At 34.7% G+C, this 23,542-nt stretch overlaps 1 protein-coding gene across 4 annotated transcripts in view; it reads left to right on the forward strand.

The window, feature by feature from the left end:
- The window catches only part of ERBB4 (erb-b2 receptor tyrosine kinase 4), a 1,232,786-nt gene that overhangs the window by 1,172,466 nt on the left and 36,778 nt on the right, over positions 1-23,542 (forward strand). For all 4 annotated transcript variants that reach the window (XM_043445436.1, XM_043445438.1, XM_043445435.1 and 1 more), the window contains exons 21-25: positions 12,028-12,183; positions 14,936-15,011; positions 18,332-18,478; positions 20,533-20,630; positions 22,007-22,177. In XM_043445436.1, the coding sequence (XP_043301371.1) occupies positions 12,028-12,183; positions 14,936-15,011; positions 18,332-18,478; positions 20,533-20,630; positions 22,007-22,177 (648 nt within the window). The remainder of the gene's footprint in view (positions 1-12,027; positions 12,184-14,935; positions 15,012-18,331; positions 18,479-20,532; positions 20,631-22,006; positions 22,178-23,542) is intronic.

A 23,542-nucleotide genomic window follows, 5' to 3' on the forward strand; every position in this document is an offset into this window, starting at 1 on the left:
CATGAGCTTCTGACTCTTTGTAACCCCATAGACAGTAGCCCGTCAGTCTCCTCTGTTCAAAGGCTTTTCAGGCAAGAATACTGGAGTGAGTTGTCATTTCCTCCTCCAGGTGATCTTCCCAACCCAGGGATCAAACCCATGTCTCCTGTGTCTCCTGCATTGTAAATGGAGTCTTTACCCTCTGAACCACAGGGAAAGCCCGATGACCCATATGTAGCCTCAAATCCATGAATATGGCAGAAACTCAGAAGATAACTGCTTATCAGTTTAAATAGAGCAAAACCATCCTCATGTTATAGTTTTGTGATGATATCTGCTCCTTCTACAGTAATGTCAGGATAGAAAATGAGCCAAGGTATAAAGCAGATGTTTCTTTCCCCTATACCCTTACTCAAGGACTAGAGATAAAGTCCTAGCATTCTGGCAGAGGGAGAGTATAAAGGTTCAAACAAGGAAATATGTCAAATGGGCTTCCAAATTAAATGCAAGGGATTGAGATGAAAATTGGAAGCTATAGTTCACATCCTTCTGAAGATTTTGAGGAGGAAGGACCCTAAGCAAGAGGAAAGCGGTCAGAGCAAGCATTGGGAAGTAGCTGGATGACTTGCAGAAGGGGGTGTTTTAGGATCACCATTTCAAATTTTACATGTGCTGGGTAAGCATTTGCATAGATGGACCAGGTGCATTGGTATCCAAATAGAACAGAGGAAGAACTGGATTGAATGACATGTATTACATGTAGACACTAAATTAGCTTAAATCATATGAGGAATTTTAGTGTCTAGGAATTTTACATTTTTTTCATAGGAAAATGCTTATTTAAAAATATTCAATAGTTATAAATCAACTGCCTAGACTCATATGTAAATAAATCACAAAATAAAAGTTATAGTAAGTCTTTAGTTTTATATTGCAGCCAAAGTCTCTTTGTAATAAGGATAACTCATAAAAATTGATATACTTGTCTTAAGAAGGAAACTATAGCATACATATCCCCACACATTGAACTTGATGGCTTCCAACCAGTCGCCTGTGACTCTGTGAAAGTAGAGAATATTAGGAACAATCTGTTTCTGTTCAACGATCACTAAGGCGTCAGACATCCAGCCACCTCCTTATAGTGTTTGAGAGTATTTGCACAATATGTATGCTGAGAGAAAGGCTCAGTTTCTATCTGTTGATCTAGAGGTTGCTGTATTAATAGGTTGCACACTTCATTGATTTTTAATTAATTTCTAAAGAGACACAGAGGATAACTACTACAACCCACAGACATTTCCGTTCTCATTGCAATCCACAGCTTTATTGATCACTTGCCTAAGGAGCAGAAGTAATCCATTTTAGGTTTACCTCTCTGAGAGAATGTGGACACTATAAGATTCACTCCTCTCATTTGTAATCATATTGACAAAAGGTCAGTCAGAGGGAGGAACCATAGCATGGTTAGTATTCTCTTGATTCAGAGAGATGAGTTTTTTTACTTGTAATTTATTTAGTAGGAAAGCAGTGGCTTCTCACACATGCTTTTTAACATACTTTTTTGTTTATTTTATTGTTTTCATTTCTTTGTTTCTTTAAGAGAATTTTTTTAGTCTCAAGGAGACTGTTCTGCAAATTTTTCCAATGGAAATTTTCAAAATCTTGGGAAAAGTGATGAATAAAATTTCTGAAGAAATATTTTAAGAAATTGTAGGAAATGAAGAAAAAATTCTGTTACCCCTGCCAACCTCAGAAATCTTTAAATAGTGTCGCCATCCACTTTCCTTGGTGTTCAAATATTACTAGCTGGAAGTGAAGTGAAGTGAAAGTCACTAGTTATGTTCAACTCTTTGCAACCCCATGGACTAAACAGTCCATGGAGTTCTCTAGGTCAGAATACTGAAGTGGGTAGCCTTTCCCTTATCCAGGGGATCTTCCCAACCCAGGGATCAAACCCAGATCTCCCACATTACAGGCTGAGTCTTTACCAGCTGAGTCACAAGGGAAGCCCAAGAATACGGGTAGCCTATCCCTTCTCCAGCAGATTTTCCCAACCCAGGAATCAGACTGGGGTCTCCTGCATTGCAGGCTGATTCTTGACAAACTGAGCTATCAGTGAGGCCCTATATTACTATCTGGGATTTGGCCTAATTGTTGCAGGGTTTGTTTTTGCCCCATCTTATCTTAAATATCACAGATTTTTATATTTGTTCTACTTACATTGCAAAGAAAAAGCTACTGCTTTGACAGTCTTTCAAAATTTTGGTCTTATTGTTCATTTAATCCAACCACAAATATATATAGAATACCAGGCAAATGCCAAGGAATCTTCAAATTGTTGAAAGTACATGGTTGAATTCATAAACGTTGGTTTTTGAAGTGCCTCCAGAAGTACTCTCCTAGGAAATCCAGAAAAACTAAAGCTCGTTTATAAGTTTTAAATGAGTATTATGTACATAGTTTTCTCTTTATTGAATTAGAGCACTTATTGTCTATCTAACAACCATTCAGTTGTATATACTGTCTTTTGTTGGTTTTATGTACGGTTTTATATAGTTTATTAACATACATGGTCATAGAGTGTGATGATTAAGATTGTTTCCTTTGAGTGCTTGCAGTCAAATCTTGGTTCTTCTAGGCTTTGCCATACACTCTTGGGAAAGTATGTTACTTCTTTGTGGATCAACTTCCCTATCTTAAAATGGAAATAATAGTAACACAGGTCTGATTGAGTTCTTGTGCATTCCTGTATATATGCACCTAAAACAGTCCCCTGGCATTGAGTGTGTATGTAAATGTTAATTGTTTCATAGATACAAACATTTATAATGGTAATATATCCACTTATATTTTGTCCTTCCCATATGATTTCAGTGTTCTCAATCAACAAGAAATCTTTCCATGTTGTATCTTCCACAGTGACTATTATATTATTGTTTGTCTAGATTCTTCTGCATTTAAATTAGTACTGAAGAGAAGATAATTTATGTTGTTAAGCAAATTTATAGCATTTTACAAATAGTATTAATGTTCAATTCAGTCTTATTTCAATTCAGTCTTATTCAGCCAAAAATATCAAAAATAAGTTTGGTATCCAGGAATAGACAGTAACAATGCTATATGTGTGTTTATGTTTGTGAGTTCATATGTATAATTTAGTGCGACTATGAGAACTAGATTATGTAGAGCAGCATGTTTGAATCTAAAGTAAAACGTGATCCTTTTTGATATATGATACTATTTATATGTTAGAAATTACACAAAACACTTGTTAGAAAATACAAATAAGACAGTAAGCATATATTGATTGAAAGGATATATATTAAAAACATCATTATGGGTATTTATGGTGACTAAGAAATGGGATTGAGATAGAGGATAGAGGGACACAATAACAATAGTGTGCCTGAATTATGGAGTTTGGGTAGCTTAAAATTCTGAGTACTTGCGTTCATAAAGGAAAAACAGTCACACACATTGCCTTAGGTTGGCTCCTAGAACACAATCTCTGAGAAAAGTTTTCATGTGAGGAGTTTGCATAAGTATTCTCAAGAACAATATCTATCAGACAGTGAAAAATCAACATGAGGTAGAAGGAAAAGTTCAACTATTATAAAACTGCAACAAAGGAATAATTTGATCCTGTGAAGTGTTCGGGAATAGCACTTCATAGTTGTCAAGAGGAGGTATGGCCTTTGTAACTCAACATCAGCAAATTACTGCTTATGGTCTGCCTCCTGTGAGAGGGTGAAACCCCTGGCAAAGCAGCATCCTTGTAGTTGGGTTGTGGGGTCACTACCCCAAAACAAAGGCAGCTGAGATGAAAACCATCAGCAGTCAACACCCCCAGAGGCTGAGGTTATGAGAACTTGGGCATGAAGAGGTTTCTGGGTGCCACACCATAGCATCTACTATATGCATGTATGTGTACACACACACACACACACGCACACACACACACACGTACAAACATATTATTGGAACCAAATTTGATAACTGTATTTCAAATAGCAACAAATAATGTTTTCATCACACACTACTAAAATGACAGAAATTCAGTTGTCCTCAATATTTCAAAATCATCTTAAGAACTGCAACCTGACCAAGTCTTGTGAAGATCATAGGTGCAGTTGGAAAACATGAAAATTAAACTTGAGTATCAGTGCCAAGTCAATCTGGGACAACCATGTGAATCTGCTTTTCTTCCTCTGAGCAGAATAATAGGAAGAACATTCAGGGGCACATAGAATGAAAAACAGAAGTTGCCATACCCAACAATGCTGAGTAACCAGTAGGTATTTTAACTGGCTGCCTTTTCTTTCTGTTATAGTGGTTGAATTGTATCTTTCATAATAAGGATGAATTTGAGATTATTTATTTAACACATAGTATTGTAGGATATTGAATGTTCTAGGTGTTTTACAAATATTAAGGCATTATATCTTCAAGACAATCCTCAGGGGTGATATTATTATTATCCCCATTTAGTGAAAAAAAAGAAAGAAAGAAAGAAAGAAACACAAATAAATTGACCAAGGTCACACAGATAGTCAGTAGCCAGGTTTAAACATTAGGTTGCACTAAACTGGTTTTTACTAAAATGTGCTCATGGTTCTCACTAAACATTTGAAGTGAAACAGCTACTCTTCCTCTTCCTTCACTGTTCTCTGTGTCTATTATTGGCCACCATTTAATATTTTAGATGGATGTATTTTACAGTCCCATCTATCATGGAATAAAAATTTAAAGCTAGAGGACACCTCAGAGATCATTTAGGCCAATTTGTCACTTTTATAGAAGAGGTGAATTGAGTCCCTGTGGCCATAAACCTTGTGAGCAGACTGGGACTTCTTTCTTGCAACACTCAGTTCTGTGCTCTTTCTACTGTGCCGTGGACCAGCTTTGGCTGGTTGAAGGAGACTTAGTTGATTGAGTTACAGAGCCGCCTTACTTTCACTCCATGCGCTGTGTGGATAAAGTCAGTCACTTCATCCAGAAAAGTATTTTTCTTCCCTTGAACATGCTCATATCCTTTGCCCTAACAGTAGAGAGCATTAGAGTTAGATTTTTCTTTTTTTCTCTCAGGGATAGAATTGCTTTCAGAACGAATGGTGGAAACGAGCAGTTCTCATTTGAAGATAGCTTTCTTGACACTCCCTGTTAATAAGAAAGCTTTAGGTTAATATAATGAAATCAGAAAAAAATGTACTCTTGCTAACTCCAGAGATTAATGCCTATGAGAGCTGACTACAGCTTAAAATTTTTAGCTCCACACGTGTGTTTGATGAAATTGTCGCCTGGCCTATATGTGGGAAGCAAATATTTATTGTCAGAAATAGTCTGATCTCTCTTGACTTCCGTTAGCTTCCTGCAGCTGGGAAGAATACATTTTAACTTTGGATTAAAGCATAATAATGATGTATTTTTGCTAGCCAGCTGTGAGTCAGATGTCATAAGATTGAAAAGGTCATTGCTAGGTGTTCATTAATGCCAATACTTTTAAATTGTCAGCCACTGATTTTTTTCCATAGAGTAGTTTATATGAGTCAGTTCTAACCTGAGATTAAAACTTTAAATTCAGTTGTAATGAAAATATCCTTGGATTTTGTATTAAAGTGCATTCCTGAAAGTCAAAAGTAAAATTTGACTTTCCTTAGTGAGCTTGTGTTTACTGACACATATTTTAAGAGGTAGGAGCAAAATAGAAAATAAGTAAGCAGTCTTTGAAAACGCATTATAGCATTCAGAGCACGTACGAGAATGGTGAAGTTCTGAATGGTTTGAATGATAGTAAATTCTGAGTAGTTTGAGTAAAATCAGAACTGCAGCACTTGGATCAAGGAGTCGAAAAAAATGCCCCTAAAAGGTACATGCTAAGTCGCTTCAGTTGTGTCTGACTCTATGGACTGTAGCCTGCCAGGCAGTTCTGTCCATGAGATTCTCCAGGCAAGAATACTGGAATGGGTTGCCATTTCCTCCTTCAGGGGATCTTCCCAGGGATTGAACCAGTGTCTCTTATGTCTCTTGCATTGGCAGGGAGGTTATTTATCACTGGAGCCACCTGGAAAGCCCACCCCTAAAACACCTCTACCCAAAATATCCCTAAGTGCAGAGTGATAAAAGGCAAATACTTTGGTACAGAAAATTTGCTCTTTTATTCACTCAAGGAAAACATCCTGAAGCATTGAAAAGTTTTTGACTTATTCTGTTTATAACTTTTATCTTCACTAAATTCCTGAATCTGTGATATATTTATGGAAAGCACCAGATCTTTTATTAGATTCTTTAATTTTTCCTTTTCCTTATATGACAGCACCCTCAGGTGAACTGTTATTAAAATAATATTTTGAACAGTAATTATTCTGAAACTTTTAGCCACGTAGTATTCATGATGGGCAGTTATGGGTATATGTATCAGCATTTGCAAACATTTATTGAACACCCACTGTGATATATTAGTTGAAGCTCACAGATTTTCTACAATGGGCAATTCAAGTTAATGAGGGTAAGTGATTCTTATGCACTGGAACTGTTGATAACTATCAGTGGAACATTGTTCTACACTTACTACTACTACTTAAGTAGTAACTTAAGTACTTTACTTACTATTTGATCATCACAACAACCTTTGTGATAGGTGCTATTGTGGCTGTTTTAGAGAGGAAGAAGCTGAGCAACAGAGAGGTTAATCAACTCATTAGAGTCACATAGCTAGAATACGGCAGAGCTCTGGATTCTAGCCAAGCAATCAACTCCAGAATTTATGCTAAAAGCCATCCTACATACCCTGTGACCATAACAAGAATTGAGTTTCCAATTTACACAATTTAACTTCTTGCTAAATTATAAGAAATTCTATAATTTAGCAGAGTTTTAAATGTAAAAGCAAACATGTCAATCACCATTATGCACTAAAATTCACAGAAACATTTGATGATATATTTTTTTCTGTAGAAGTGCTAGGATCTTTTAAAACTATATGACATCACTATGTACATTAATTTCTGTATGCTCATGCTACCCAGTGATTCATCAAGAGAGGAGGTAGGCTTAAATGTACAGACTTTGAGTCCCACACCAAGGGACCAAATCCCAGTTCTACCATTCATTAAATAGATGACTTGGAGCAAGTAACTTGACCTCTCTTATCAGGGTTTTCTCATATTTAGAATAGGGTAAAAGTAGTATGCCTCATGTTGTTTAGGTGCTAAGCTGTGTCCAACTCTTTTGTGATGCCATAGACTGTAGTCCACCAGGCTCCTCTGTTCAGGGGATCTCCCAGGCAAGAATACTGGAGTGGATAGCTGTTTTCTTCTCCAGGTGATCTTCCCAACCCAGGGATCGAACCTTCATCTCCTGCATGTGTCTCCTGCACTGCAGGCAGATTCTTTACCGCTGAGCCACTAGAGAAGTTAACCTACCAATGTAGACATGTTTAGTTTAATGCCTGCCATGTTCTAAGAATTCAGTCAACATTATCTGAGGCTGTTGTCAGTGTTAGTATTCCCATTATATAGTCCACCTGAGCTGGCAGGGCAAGGACATGGGAGTTTCTACAGGGCAGAGTAAGAGGTTCCTTTTCAACCAAAGCAATTCAGTTCAGTTCGGTCGCTCAGTCATGTCCGACTCTTTGTGACCCCATGGATGCAGCATGCCAGGCCTCCCTGTCCATCACCAACTTCCGGAGTTTACTCACACTCATGTCAATTGAGTCGGTGATGCCATCCAACCACCTCATCTTCTGTCGTCCCCTTCTCCTCCCACCTTCAATCTTTCATCAAGGTCTTTTCAAATGAGTCAGCTCTTCACATCAGGTGGCCAAAATATCGGAGTTTCAGCTTCAACATCTGTCCTTCCAATGAATATTCAAGACTGATTTCCTTTAGAATGGACTGGTTGGATCTCCTTGCAGTTCAAAGCAATATCCCTCTATTATCTTCAAACTTCAAGAGACTTCAGTTTATTTTTGTTACTGATATTTCTAATAACTGTCTGCCCACTTAATTGCATCATGCTCTGGTTTAAGGAGTGATTTTATTTTGAAGGAACCTAGAAGAGAATGTGATTCTAATGAGATTTGGTAAGAAAATCTTGTTCCAAAGACTGTGATATGAAGAAGCCTATTGTGAAAAGTCCACAGATTTCAACACTGTTATTCAGAGCCTGAAATTAGAACTAAGATGGCAGTCATGATTAATAAGTTGAAAGTGTATATTTGTATGATGATGTTTCATAGTTACAAAGCAACAATTCAAACATATTTTGAAGATTTTGAAGATTTGATAATGAGACAGATGCTTCTGTTTTTATCTCTTATAATCATGGTCAGATAGCTAGGAGAAACCGTAGAGATTATTATCTGGTTTCCTGAGTTTAGTTCTCATTATTTTGAAGAAAATAGTTTTTTTTACAGACAAATTATATTGAGGTTCAGGATAGGCTATCACCTGCTGAGGCTTTGTGTATAGGATGTCAAAGATCTTTTGGAATTTTGAGGCTTTCCTTATACAGTCAATGTGTCATTAGAGTCTTAAGTTTCTTGTTGAATATTAGTTCCCTACTGGTAGAATATATATTTCTTACATATATTTACATTAGGATAATATCTAGTTAAAGGAATCATTATCCACCTAAATTACAAAAGTCAAAAGCACAGGCTTATTCTCAGTTTACTCTCTTCATCATTGTACGGTCAAGGATGGTTATTTTATCAGTGTACCCTGAAATTGTTCTCTCTCTAGTTCCTGCTGGCCTAGTTTAGTTGAAGATTCAGACATTCATGCATATAGGAGCTGGTGACTATCATAAACAAAGAAAGACGGAATTCCTGAAAATGATAGTGAGTGGTAGGATCCTGGCAAACTGGGGACCAAATGCCCTTAAAGAGCATAGCCAGGAACCAACTAAAGAGGATATATGAAACTCATTCAGTGTCAGCATACAGAAATGGGTGTAACTCATGGATGGTCAATTTACAAACTTTATTTGACACTCTCATCACTTTTCTCCTGTAATGCGGCAGTGACTCCTGACTTGAGCTATATTTGTGTGTAATCCATCCTGTATCCTGGCACCATGAGGTGTTTTATAGGCTCCAATGATAATTGTGTCACTCTCCTCTTAAAAAAAAATAGAGGGCATCACCACATTGAATGCTGCATAAAATGCAAAGGTCAAATTCTCTATCATGATTTATAAAGGGTCCTTCTTGGATCTAGCCTCTTCTATTTTCAGTCTCATCACCCACCATATGCATAATACTTCACAAATACAAAGTTATGTAACTTTGTCCAAGCATGACACGCTATTGATGATCCTGTGCTTGTTCTTACTGAAATTTCCCCCCTACCTTGTCCAACTGGTGGACAACCATCCTTAAAGCTTTACTTAGGCCATCAGTCAGTCAGTCAGTTCAGTCGCTCAGTTGTGTCCGACTCTTTGCGACCCCATGAATCGCAGCACGCCAGGCCTCCCTGTCCATCACCAACTCCCGGAGTTTACTCAAACCCATGTCCATCGGGTTGGTGATGCCATCCAACCATCTCATCCTCTGCCATCCCCTTCTCCTCCTGCCCCCAATCCCTCCCAGCATCAGGGTCTTTTCCAATGGGTCAACTCTTCGCATGAGGTGGTCAAAGTACTGGAGTTTCAGCTTCAGCATCAGTCCTTCCAATGAACACCCATAGCACCTCTCTAAAGCCTCCCTGCTCATGCACACTTGCTAGACTACACAACAGATGGTCCTCAAAATACAGCTCTCCCTAAGTGCCTTCCACACGTCACCGATCTCTTCAAGTTTTTACTCCATATCTGCCTACTTTATTAATTAGCTTCTACCCTCTAATGCACAAACCTTCTCTGACTCTCTTTTATCTTTCTGGTGTCTGGCAGAGTACTTGGCATATACTGTGTGTTCTGTCATTGTGTGTGGATCTGAATATCAACTTCTTGCCACATGCTTTCCATATCTGTTATGAAGATGGTAAAAAAAAAATGATGAATGTTTTTGTGAACACTTCATACAGGGACAAAATTATCAAACATACTTTATCTCCAAGGCAATGACTGTTTTTATTAATCCTTTAAAGCATGCAGGGGTTTTATGTTTTCATGTTCACTTTATTCTGGAAATCTCCAAGTTGGCATGATCAAGGAGAAAGCACTGTTTAGGAAAGAGGGCAAAGCTCCCATAAATCCCAGCTGTGGGTTGATTTCAGAAAACACTAATACATATGATGTCACCCAACTGCTGACTGATTGGACCGTATCAGGCAGTATCTCCACTGGTTGTGTTTAATGGGCATTTATATAGTGCTCGGCTCATGATGCTGTTTGAAGCAATATTCTCTTTCCACTACATCGAGTATACGGTTCATAATTTTTTGACCTCTCTGATTTATATGTCTGTTTACCACAGCTTTGTTTTGATATCAGAAACCATTAATCCTTCAAAGTCCTGCAGTTGTAATGTTAACTGCCAGCAGCATTGATTTGCAATTGGCATGAGAGTATGCTTCAACCCTTTTATAATACTTCTGATTTGTTCTTACCACTGAAATTCTCAAATATAGAATTTTCCCTTACTCTTCAACAAAAATATGCTCACTCAAACAAAAGATGAGCCCTCTAATATAGACTGTTGAGTTCATTTCCTTGGTTTTACTTCAACCTTTTAGTTAAGGCTAGTGTTTCATGACTCTTAGTTTCCCTATTGATGAAATACAATGAATAACTATTGTTCCTAGATTATTTTTTACTTGTCCATAATCTAATATATATGCTATGTATACATATAACACATATGTATACATGTGTAAGGGCATCCATGGTGGCTCAGTGGTAAAGAACATGTCTGCCAATGCAGACAATGTGGGTTCGATACGATTGAGTCAGAGAGATCCCTGGCGACCTGCTCCAGTATTCTTGCCTGGGAAATCCCATGGACAGAGGAGCCTGGCAAGCTACACTCCATGGGGTCTCAAAACACTCAGACATGACTTAACAACTGAACAACAACAAACAGTACATGTGTATATGTACATATACATATGTGTGTGTGTGTGTGTATTTGGGGAAGATCCAGTTATATCTCTTGTTGGCAATCAGCAATACATTTTATTTTTAATTACATATATGTTTTATGAAGAAAACATATTAAAGGCTAATTTGAATGTCTTTATAAATGATGTACTTTCACTTGTGAGTTCTCACAGTGACTACTACTGTCATCAAAACCAATTTTTAAATTATAGGCTTTTAATGCCCCTAGGGTATATTTCATTTTTTGCATACTTAATAAGAATAAGGGCTTCCCAAGTGGCACTAGTGGTAAAGAACCTACCTGCCAATGCAGGAGACACAAGAGATGTGGGTTTGATGCCTGAGTCAGGAAGATTCCCCTGGAAAAGGGCATGGCAGCCAATTCCAGTATTCTTGCCTGGAAAATCTCATGGACCGAGGAGCCTGGTGGGTTATATATAGTCCATAGTGTAACAGAGAGTGGATATGACTGAAGCGACTTAGCACGCATGCAATAATATAATTCTTCAGTCTTGATAGAATCTATAATGGTGATTTTGCCTCCATTAAACCTTTATATGAAATACTTTTGAAAAGTATGGATAACTCAATTTGTTTGGAATAGGTGTATGGGGGAAGATGACATGAAACAAGATATTGAGAAGAAAACAAGAATATGTGGATCAGTCCAAGTACATGTTAGCCAGTCTATTAGGACACATTCATTCTCACTAATGAAAGTGTTTGCAAAAGAATATAAAGTACCTGGGGGGTGGGGAATGATCTAACAATTAGCTCATGTGCAGGTAATCCATGCTGCTTTTATAGGTCTTTTGGGAATAAAAGCCAAGCGCTATCTGTGGTTTGCTTTTTAACATCTGCCTTTTCCCTAATTTTGGAAATATTATCAAATTTTGACATCACTTAGAGAAATCAAGCACTTATACCTGAAGGCTAGGAAACTCCTTTTTTTGACAGTAGAAAACCCTAGGCATTAACTGCTTCTTTGGGAAATTTGGTGTTTTTCAGGGAATGATGTACCTGGAAGAAAGACGGCTTGTTCATCGGGACTTGGCAGCCCGTAATGTCTTAGTGAAATCTCCAAACCATGTGAAAATCACAGATTTTGGACTAGCCAGACTCTTGGAAGGAGATGAAAAAGAGTATAATGCTGATGGAGGAAAGGTGAGTATCTTTTTGAGAGCAATATTACTCGAAAATATAGTGTAATATCCTTTTATCTCCTTATATGTTATAGAAAAGCCAACAAACGTGAGGTTTAAGCGATTATAAAATCTTATTTCTACTATTTTCCTTCTCTCCTACCTACAGTAATATATATACATATACACACACATACATACACACACATATATACAGAACTATATATACATATAGTGGTATACATGTACATACACAAACATACAAACACACATATATTAATAGAATATTTAAAATATATATATATTTTTTATATTACCAACTTCCATTTCTCAAAAGGAGCTAAAATACGATGAATGTCTGGATCCAAGTGGTCTTTATGTCAGTTCCAGTGTTGGGGAGTGGGTAGCTCCCAAGAAACTCTAAGGATTACATTTTAATCCAGGGCCATATAAATTGTTTCATTGATCCTATTAATGTAAGACTATCACAAAGAGATCAGAGAAGTACTTCTCTCTCATAGACTAGAGAGAAGTCTTGCTACCAAGAATCATAAATATTGGAAAGTTAAACATTGCATTTAACTTCTAATCCTCCTGTAGCAAAAGAAACAGATTGCTCTTATCTGGCTCTATTTTTTTGTTTGTTTGTTTTCATTGTAGCATATGATTTACCAATTTATTTATTGGATTGACCAAACAGTTTGTTTGGTTTTAAGTAAAAATAAAAGACACATTTTTCATTTTCACTAAGACTTTTACTGAACCAAGTATTCACTAATCAGGACTTCCCTGGTGGCTCAACAGTAAAGAATCAGCCTGCAATCCAGGAGACTCAGATTTGATCTCTGGGTTGGGAAGATCCCTTGGAGAAGGAAATGGTAACCCACTTCAGTATTCTTACATGCGAAATTCCATGGACAGAGGAGCCTGGTGAGCTATAGTCCGTGAGGTCCCAAGAGTCGGACATGACTTAGCAACTAAACAACAATAACAAAAATTCACTAAGCGAAAGAACTTTTTGGTCAACCCAGTATTCTCTGACTCTGTCCACTAGAATGTCAACCATTCTACCCCAAGGAACAGTGCCACTGCCTCTTCTAACTTTTCTGACTCTCCACCCACAAGCCCTGCCTGACAACTGTCTTTCAGCCTCTCTCATTGACCATATAGGGTCTCAATCCATGCCTTAGTTCCAGTTCTTATCTTTCTTCATTAACCCACAGTTTAGCTTGTTATTCTTGGCCAACTGTTGAGTATACTGCCTCTTCATCTGGAGACCCCTCTAGCTTGGCCTGGAGAAACTTACATCAGAAGAAACCGAATAAAATAAGCAAATGCAGCCTTAACGTATCAGGGCATGCGAACAAAAAAAAGTAATTAATGTGTCAGGTAAATATGTTTATTATTTGCCTTTACTCATCATGGGTCATCCAGATGCATATTATAATTATTTTACAATGACAGGCCTCCTAATGCTTAACATTGATTTTTACACTAAACACTTATAAATAAAACTATATATATTCAAATCTTATCACAAACAAACACAAACACAGCATGTATATTTTTAAAATCTTCAGTTTTGTAGCTTTCTTCTGGCTTTTCCTTGATTTTATTAGCCTATTTTGCCTATTTACTACAAATTGCAGCCATTTGAGACCACAGCTTTGAAATTCACTACAAGACTGCACAGAAGGAGAAGTCTATAAATCACATGACTTCACTTGTCTTGAGAACATACAGCTGTAAGATTTGTCTAAAGCAAGATTCATTAGAGCTTTAAATGCCTAGTAACCATTAAGTCTTTATCAAGCCACCTGTGATTTAAACTTACTTCTTTAACAGTGTCTGTAGTCCATAAAGTCGGCTAACTCCTTGCCCATAGGGAAATTACTTTCAATGTGTCTGCTGTTCCCTTTCACTGAATACCGTGATTCTGTCACATAGTTACCTTGGCGTCACCTTGGTGAGCAGCCAACCTCATGATTTCAAAGGCCTATTTAGTTTTAAGCTTTCAACTGCGAGGTAGAAGTGTTTATCTTTATTCCATAGAATCTAATTATATTCCCAGTTCTATAACACTGCCCTTCGTAGTTGAAACTTGCTCTGCTGACCCATCAGCAGCAGGGTATGTGAGCTGAGTTGCTTTTCTTAACAGTGATGACGGATTTGTACTGATCCTCTCATATTCTTTTATGTAATTCCTATTTTGAAAATGGTACGTATTTGCAATACTGGCTACCCTAGTCGAGGGAGATCATTTGTGGCTGGGGAACAAAGAAAGGCTAACTTTGGAATTCGTTATTTTAGGTGTTTTAGTGACCAAATTATCTGAGAGGAGAGGAAGAGAAAAGGTTTAGAAAGAGTTCATTTTATCAGTGGCCTGAAATTTGAGGGTGGAAAGGGTTCCTTAAAATGTAGGGAATCTTATTTGGGGGAAAACAATACAGTATGACCACATTATTAGAAGTATATGTATTAGATGTTTTAGAATTGATATTGCGAGTCATAATATTAACCAGTAACTTAATCACTGAACAGTAACAAGCTTAGAAAGTGATACTTATTATTTCCCTTTTTACTGTTTATGAAGGTTTTAAAATTAAATATTTTTAATTGATTCTTTTTAAGATTAAATTTCATTTCCTCCCTGTTTTGAAAAAATAACACATTTCTATTTTTCTATGCATACAAGAGAGGCAAATCCAGAGATTCATATTGAGGAAATATAGAAATGACTTTTCATATGACTTACACTTCTTATTTTTCTGTAGATGCCAATTAAATGGATGGCTCTGGAGTGTATACATTATAGGAAATTCACCCATCAGAGCGACGTTTGGAGCTATGGTAAATAATTCTTCCTTGTGTTATAAGTCTTCTAAAGCAAAAATAAACATTTTAGGTTTCTTGGTTCTCCAAAGTGTAATATATTAATGTCTTAGTTGAGTTGTCTATCATAACCTTTGCTTTGGTAGCAACTTGTCTAATCATTTTGATGAACAAAACAAAAAGCAGCAGTTTTAGATTAGGGACATTTTCATAGACTCCTAATGGCCTTCATTTTCAACAGATCTTTGAAAAAATAATTTCAAATGCGATAAATGTTTTTTAAAAAGCATTTTCTTATTGGAATCTAGTTATATAGTAAGAAAATAGAGATTATTCCTAGAACAAATACCAAGTATTGAAAGCAGCAGGATGAGAGCAGTAAATGTGAGGGGAGAGATAGATGAGAGATGATTTCTAATTATAGCTTTAATTGTAATTTATGAACTACTTTTGGAGTAAACAGATATATTAGAAAATTAATAAATGAATGGGAACAGTGATTTTAAAATTTAGAACATTTATTTATTTGCATCTAACAGTTTTTGAGATGAGCTTCTTAGTATGGCTATTTACAAACTTAAGTCCACTAATACTAAGTATTAGTAAGAATAAATCAACACCTTTTCTAAATTTACATAAACTGTATAAAACTAGCACTTCTAACAAGTAAAAAGCTCAATGCTTCTTTAAATGAAAATGTGTTGGTGAGTCTTGAAAGCATGAAGCAATTTATTTTACTCAAATTTAAGCTTAGGTTTTATTTTTTGAAAGAAGATTAAACAACCTGTATTTTTATCTAAAAACAGTATAAATTGTCTTTAAAATATAAGATATTTCTATGGGTAGTTTTTCTTTCCACACCTGTAAACCATATGAGGTGTTAAAATTTTCATGAAGACCTCATGTAGTCTACTCAGCTTAGAAACAGAGTGTTGTGTGTTTGAGATTAGGCAAGTACAGGGGAACCCTTGACAAAACTTAATTAAGCTGAAAGGACTAAGTTAAAAACAGAGATATATCATTATATATAAATCATATACACTTAAATATGAGATGGAAGTAAATATAATATAATTATATTAGCATGTACATAAGCATTTATATATTATATGGTATAGATTAGCATATATATTACATGATAAAGTAGATTTACATATAAGATAGATTTATATAATATCAAACAGATTTTTTTCTTTTCTTTCCCTTTTTTGTTCCTACTTGTTTCCCTGAACTAAATGTGACAATCTACAAATTTTAAATGACTTCTAGAATAAGTAAATGCATATATACATTAAAGAAAATATTGGCAGGGCAATCACATTTTTAATAATAAAATTTATCTTTTGAAGAAAATCCTGTTTTAAGGTCATACTATTATTCTTCATGTTGACTTGCAGTATCTCACAGTCTGATGGATGGATAGATAGATAAAGTGAACTCTGTTTTGAAACATAGCCCAGGTCATCAACCCATATCTATAAGGCATTTTAAGATTTTTATTATGTATCATAGTTGGTTGCAAAAGTCACAAAAGGCTAAGAAAGATTCATAGTCTTGTTTACAGTGAATCTACATGGAACATTGCCACTGGGTGCATCTTTACTTTTATAAAAATAAATATACATTGAATATGTTTTCTATCTTCAAATGATAGAATTGTAAGTTTTGAAGATGTTTCTGATTTAGTTTTCTTGAGATTGCTCTTCTATATGCAGCCATCTCTGTTTAACCCTATTTGTCATCAACTCTGCAAAGATATAATTGGAATATTATTGGTAGAAGTGGGGGTTTTGATTTTTCTACGTCAACTTTTATATTGATGTGCTTCTGTTTATTGTATTTTCTATTATTTTTATTTGTAGTTGCTTTGTATCTTACTCATAGAAGTTCTGATAGAGATGTGAAAGTACCTATTCTTTTATAATTACAAATATAAGTTAATAAAATATTATCATTAAATACATGTTCTATAAATATGATAATATAAATAGACAGTAATCTACTTCTTAATTTGTTTCAGCCTTCATCATGAACAATGACTTTTAGTCATCAGTTCTATGAATCATTCTTCAGTATGCAAAATCAAGTAATGTTTTATAAGGCTGAAACAGTTAAATTGCATAACTAATTTACATGTTTATACTATATTTAAGATCCATAAGATGTAAATATTAACCAAAAAATCAGATAACCTTTAATGATACTATTATGATGAATAATTTGAAGTTTACATATGTTTTTATATTTTAAGCTTTGCATTTTTATCAGTCAATGGTAACTGTTATGAGCTAAAAGTGACTTCAGCTTGAATAAATAATTCATTACAAATGGCAGCAGGAAAAAATAACCATCATTAATGAATTTTATATTGAAAGATACTTGTATATGCATCAGTTAAAATTCACTTGCTGATACTATTGTATTAGCAGATACAATTTCTGAAGTAACAACCTTTACCCTTAAGAAAACTATAACTATTAAATTACCTAGTTATTAGATTATAAAGAGGAGCTCTGTGTATGTTACTGTTCGTATCAGTATCATCATTCTTATCAAAGTTGGCTACTTGCAAGCTAGTATTTAGCGTATTTGCTTTCACCAAGGAAAGCAATGTTCTAGTGATTCAAGATACTGTTATCTTGAATAACAATATAGAAATAAACTATTACTGATTTATAGACCATTACCGATTTCTTTCAATTTGGAGATGATCACTTTACATGCATTTTGTTTTGCATATGAATCATTCTTCAATTAGTCTCTCATATGTGCTAAAGAAATGAATCTGTTTTATTCTACCTATCCTCTTCACATTAGTTAAAAAGAAAGGCACAATTATTTATTGTAACTTAAACATTCTAGAACCCTAGCTTGACCTTTAGGACTTTTTTTTTTTTACCTTTAGGACTTTTAATAGCAAAAATGTTAATCTCAAAATTAATCAATATCAGATTTGACCTAATCATATTTGTTTGGTATCAGTACACATGTATATAGTAAATAAATTGTTTTACAGGCTCTAATGTGGTGAAACTTAAACTGGGTCAACAAACATTAGTATAATGTAGTGGAAATGGGGAACAGATTCTGTCTTCTGATATCCTCTTTGAACTGTCTCCACTACCCATTAAAATTTTCAGGAAAATGCTAAAAAAAATTAAATTCCCCACAAAGATTTTATCACTGGGTTCCTCATATGGCCATAGCAATCTGAAGAGCCTTTCTTTAGACTATTTCTAATTGCCCTCAGAAAAGCATTCGTCTGCCATGGACATGTTGGTGGTTTGCTCATAGTATATTGCTGATGTGCTTATGTGAGAATTTGATCTCTAATTTAGGAGTCACTATATGGGAACTGATGACCTTTGGAGGAAAACCTTATGATGGAATTCCAACCAGAGAAATTCCGGATTTATTAGAGAAAGGAGAACGTTTGCCCCAGCCTCCCATCTGCACTATTGATGTTTACATGGTCATGGTCAAATGTAAGATTGCTAATCAATCTGCACAATTTTTTCTGTGTGTTGAAAAATATAAAATTTTAAAGATCATTGTGAAAGGAGAATATAAACACCTGTGTTTATTACAATTCTTTTTAATAAGAAGCAGTATCATGCTTTCATACTATGAAGTCAACATTATATGATTCTTACAATTCTTATTTATTTCACTTTGATTCTTATCACTTCTATACATTCAACTTGTTTCTCACAAAGGGATGTAATTAATCACAATAATGTTAATAATCTTTAAAGGAAAAAAGCAGACTAAACACATGATCTACACATAAGGAAAAAGAAGCTTGAAGCTAATCATTTAAAAAGATGAATTAAATGGAAATGAGTTTACCAGTCTCAGTCAACAGGAAATTAGCAAGGCAGAGTGGGAAGTGGAAAGGCATGAATCTATACTGAACTGAAAAGATTGTGAATATTTACTTTTTTTCAGTTAAATCATTTGTTTACATCTAACTCTCTTATTTTTCTTTCTCCCTTCTGTGTCCCAGACACATATGTGTTATAAATGTGTTTTGCAAGCCTACACTCTTAATTTAAATAGAATTAGGGAAGTCCCTGGAGTTTCTGAATTAATTTAAATGAGATTAGCATTCAGCAATCTTTCTTGTGTAATCTGGGGCTTTCCCCTTTTGATTTACACAGGGTTAGCAAAGAAACAAACTGGTGAAGGTGAATAAGCATCTTATTAGTAAGAGACTTTGGACCCAGGTCTACTCAGATTTATATTCATGACATGTGTGATGCATTCTGACAGTGAGGGAAGAAATAAAAAATGTGCTTTTCAGTTTGGGTCAGCATGCCCTTTTCTCTGAGCGTAGTTCTATTTACTCAATATTTAGTTAGAAAGAAACTGATACCTCACTGAGAATTTAACCCTTTAGGTTCCCATAGAGTTCCAGAAACACTGATTTTCTCACTAGCATCTTGGTATCAGAAACATTTTTTTTTAATGGTTGCATATAAAATATAGAGCATTTGAGCTTTGTTAGGAGAGAAAAAAAATCAAGTAATATTAATGGCAGCCAAAGACTTCCCATAACAAGAATAAAAATTGAATTACCAGAAACAGAGAAACAATTTTATCACTTTATTAGGTCAAACATTGTTTGGTGGTCATCTATGGAAAAGAGTGTACAAACATACATGCATTACATAACTTGATCCTATAACTAGCGTGAGATGATTTAGATAGTTCATTTAGATGCTCCAATAAAATAATGAAAAATCAGGAATACATTTTTGCCAAATAAGGACTTTTACCTAGCTTTGAGAAGTTTTAGTATCTAAGAAAAGGGTCATTTGGCAGTAAAATCAAGGAAAGCTTGGTACTTTTATTCTTGTCATTTCATCAGTTAAATAGAGCCTGGGGAGATAAGACCCACTTTATCTAGACTCCCAGCTAAATAATAATACATACCGTGAAAATTGCTGACAGTGTTTTTATGCTGGAAAGGCTAATGCTCAGATAAGTGAATGGCTGTTGCTCAACAAACATTGCCAATCACTTTGCATTAGTTGTTTTACCCACCAGGAAAAAAAAGTAGCATAAGAAAGTTGCTTTCAATTCTTTTCTTCACTTTTATGCCAGTGTATCACATTGTAATCAAAGTTTTTAATCCATGTCACTCCTGATATAAACTGATAAATTATATTCCAATCTCACTTTATATACACATCAAAGAAGTTTTTTAAAAAAATTCTCTTTACACATAATGAGAAAAGATCTGAGATTTCTTAAGTTCCTATGGTTAGCCTAGGTTATATTTTCTATGATGAAAAAATTAATTTTAGATTATATCAACAAGATAAAAAGCTTGTGTTATTCCTTATTGCATGCAGTTATGAATATCAATAAACTGTGAGACTCTCACCTATTGAATTGTTTCATTAGTTTTCTTTGTTTTTCAGGTCATTTTTATTAAAATAATATTTTTCAAACTTAACCTATATTTTTGTAAAATTTACATCCCACTTCTTCCTAATTATGGATATAGTGACTTTTATTGCTTGTGAATTTCTAGGTTGGATGATTGATGCTGACAGTAGACCTAAATTTAAGGAACTGGCTGCTGAATTTTCAAGGATGGCTCGAGACCCTCAAAGATATCTAGTTATTCAGGTTTGTACTTTTGACTTAGGTTTTTGAGAAGATCACAATGGAAAGCTCACTACAAAATAGCTATAACATCTGAACTTTCGAACTGTGGATATCACCATTCACAAACTGATTAACTAAGCAGAACATCATGTGAAATGACTTTTGCTTGTCAGAACCACTTCTAAGCATTTTCCCTTAGCACTTAAGTGCCTCTGCTATTGATCTGTCAGATAATTATGATTATTCATGTGCATAAAAAAAAGGCCTTTATCCTCAGACAAGCCTTGAAGTACTCTACTGGTTACATTCATTGTTATAATTGTCTCTTCTTGGAAAAAAAAGAAAATAAATTTTCATTTTCATTGTGTCCATGTTTGAAGGCAGTGAATTAGAAGTTTAAATATATTGACATTTCATTTCCTAGAAAAATATTTTAAAATATTTTTATGTAAAAAATAATATCTCAATACTCAATATCTCAAACAATAGCTCAGATTCAGATGAATTAATATACATAGATAAAATAATAGACCAAAAGAACATTTTATATGTAACACTACAAAAAATGGATTTGATCATTTAAATTTGCAGTAAATTTTGTTGTGAATATTTTGCCTAAACCGTAAGCAAATAGTCTGGATAACAGTTAAGATTTCTCAATAAAACAGAGGCGTGTTTATCTTCATATTAATAGTCTGACATGAAGATAAAAGTCACGTTTTAGCAGACAATGATTTCTATCTAACTTTTTCCCAAATTAACTCTGATTTTAAAAAATGTTTACAAAAATATCATATAACTTAAATTTTTAAATTCTATTTAAGAAATAGATGAGGTAAGAGAATAACAATTGTTTTCGTGTTTCTCCCACTCCCATTTATGTTCTTTTCCATGTTTGCTGTGATTTTGAATGATATGACTTTCATAATGTTATGCTGCAGAACAAATCATGGATACTTTGTGTCCTGATAGCTTTGCACTATCAACCAACCAAATATAATAAAGATTGATAAGTTCATTGCTCTTTCTTTATTATTTACTCTTAAAGTCACAGTTCAAACACCATCTTGACAATGAAACCTTCCATTATTATCAGATCTAAAATGGATTATGCCTCTCTAAAAATAGCTGTAGCATTCTGCTTTATTCATCTCAAATGGCATTTATCAGATTTTTTTGTATTGAATTTATTTATCTTTCCCTGTAATATCTATATATATTATAGGCTTCTATATGGCAGGTAATTGTGTTAAATAATTATTTTTTAATGAGTGCATGAATTTGCAATGATTTTGATATTATATAAATTTGCTGCAAACTTCACATATTTACTTTCACATATTTAAGATGAAGGAAAGAATCATTTTTGTGTGTGTATCTGATGGGCAATTTTTTAGGGTGATGATCGTATGAAGCTTCCCAGTCCAAACGACAGCAAGTTCTTTCAGAATCTCTTGGATGAAGAAGATTTAGAGGATATGATGGATGCTGAAGAATACCTGGTCCCTCAAGCTTTCAACATCCCTCCTCCCATCTATACTTCCAGAGCAAGAATTGACTCAAATAGGGTAAGAAGTAATTACATACCACTTCTCATATTATTTCTGAGAAACAAAATCATGGAAATACTCTGCAAGCACTAAAATTACCAAATAATATAGCTCAAATCAGTGTGATTCCTAAATTAAAAGCAAGTTTTATCAACAAAGGATACGCCAAACTTGCCATATATAGTTAATTTTGGAAGGCAAGCATGGGCAATACAACGTGCACTCTAAAATATCTTCAAGATTTCAAAAGGAGAAATTATTTTTTTGTCTTAAATTTAGTTAAAACAAATCTCAATTTTTGAAAATCTATCACCAATTCAAACTAATAAATCTGTATGTGTTTATAAATAAATGAAAATTCTTCCCAAGATAGGCTCTCTCCTTTTTTCTTAATAAAATAACGTGGCTTATTGGTCAAAAGACAGTACAAGTACAGCTCTTTATTTAGCAGACATTGAATATTTTCTGTGAGGTCGAAGTAGAAACAGAACACTGTGCAATCCTTTGGACTAAATCAATCATCTTGGTAGGGCTTCTGAATCATTTCTAAGATGCAGATTTCAGTTTTGAAAGAAGCTTCTGAAAGGAATTTCCATTTCATGTTAAATATTAAGTCCACTCTATGTGAAAAGCATTTTTCTCTGAAAACTACAAGTCCATGCATTCATTCATTTATTTTTTGAAATTTGTTCATCACTCCTTCAACATTTATTGAACACTTCTGCATTACTAGACAATTGAAATTCAAAAAATTTGACATAATTACTACTTTCAAGATGTACCAACTTTGACAAAAGAGTCACAAAGATATAGAGACAGAATGCCACATGATTGTGTTATAATCAAGTGTTCATTGGCCGTTATGGAGCATAGAGAAGCCTGTGATAAGTTTCTTCAATTGAAAAGACATAAGCATGATGCTTACTTATTTTCTAGAAAGTAATTCTTTTCTTTTGATCTCCTCCTCCCTCTAAGAATATTATCATAGCTTGTGGAACAAACAGCATCCTATTTGTCTTGACCGTAAGCATACACCCATTCCAGTATTCTTGCCTGGGAAATCCCATAGACAGACGAGACTGGAGGGCCACAGTCCATGGGGATGCAAGAGTTGGACACAGCTTAGTGACCAAACCCCTACCACAGTAAGCATAACAAGCTTTCAGCTTGCTAGTCATTATCCAAAACTTACTTTATTTCAAACTGACAATGGTAATAAACCTCGTGCTTACTATATGTCAACACATACATATTTACTCTCAATCCTTACAACAATCCCATGAGGTTCTAATATCATTATCTCTGTCTTACATATGAAGAAACTTGTCACAGGTTTAAGGACTTGATGGATGTCACCCAATCAGTAGAAGTTCAGGATCCTAA

The sequence above is a fragment of the Cervus canadensis genome, chromosome 24 (assembly GCF_019320065.1).
Source record: "Cervus canadensis isolate Bull #8, Minnesota chromosome 24, ASM1932006v1, whole genome shotgun sequence".
Lineage (NCBI taxonomy): Eukaryota > Metazoa > Chordata > Mammalia > Artiodactyla > Cervidae > Cervus > Cervus canadensis.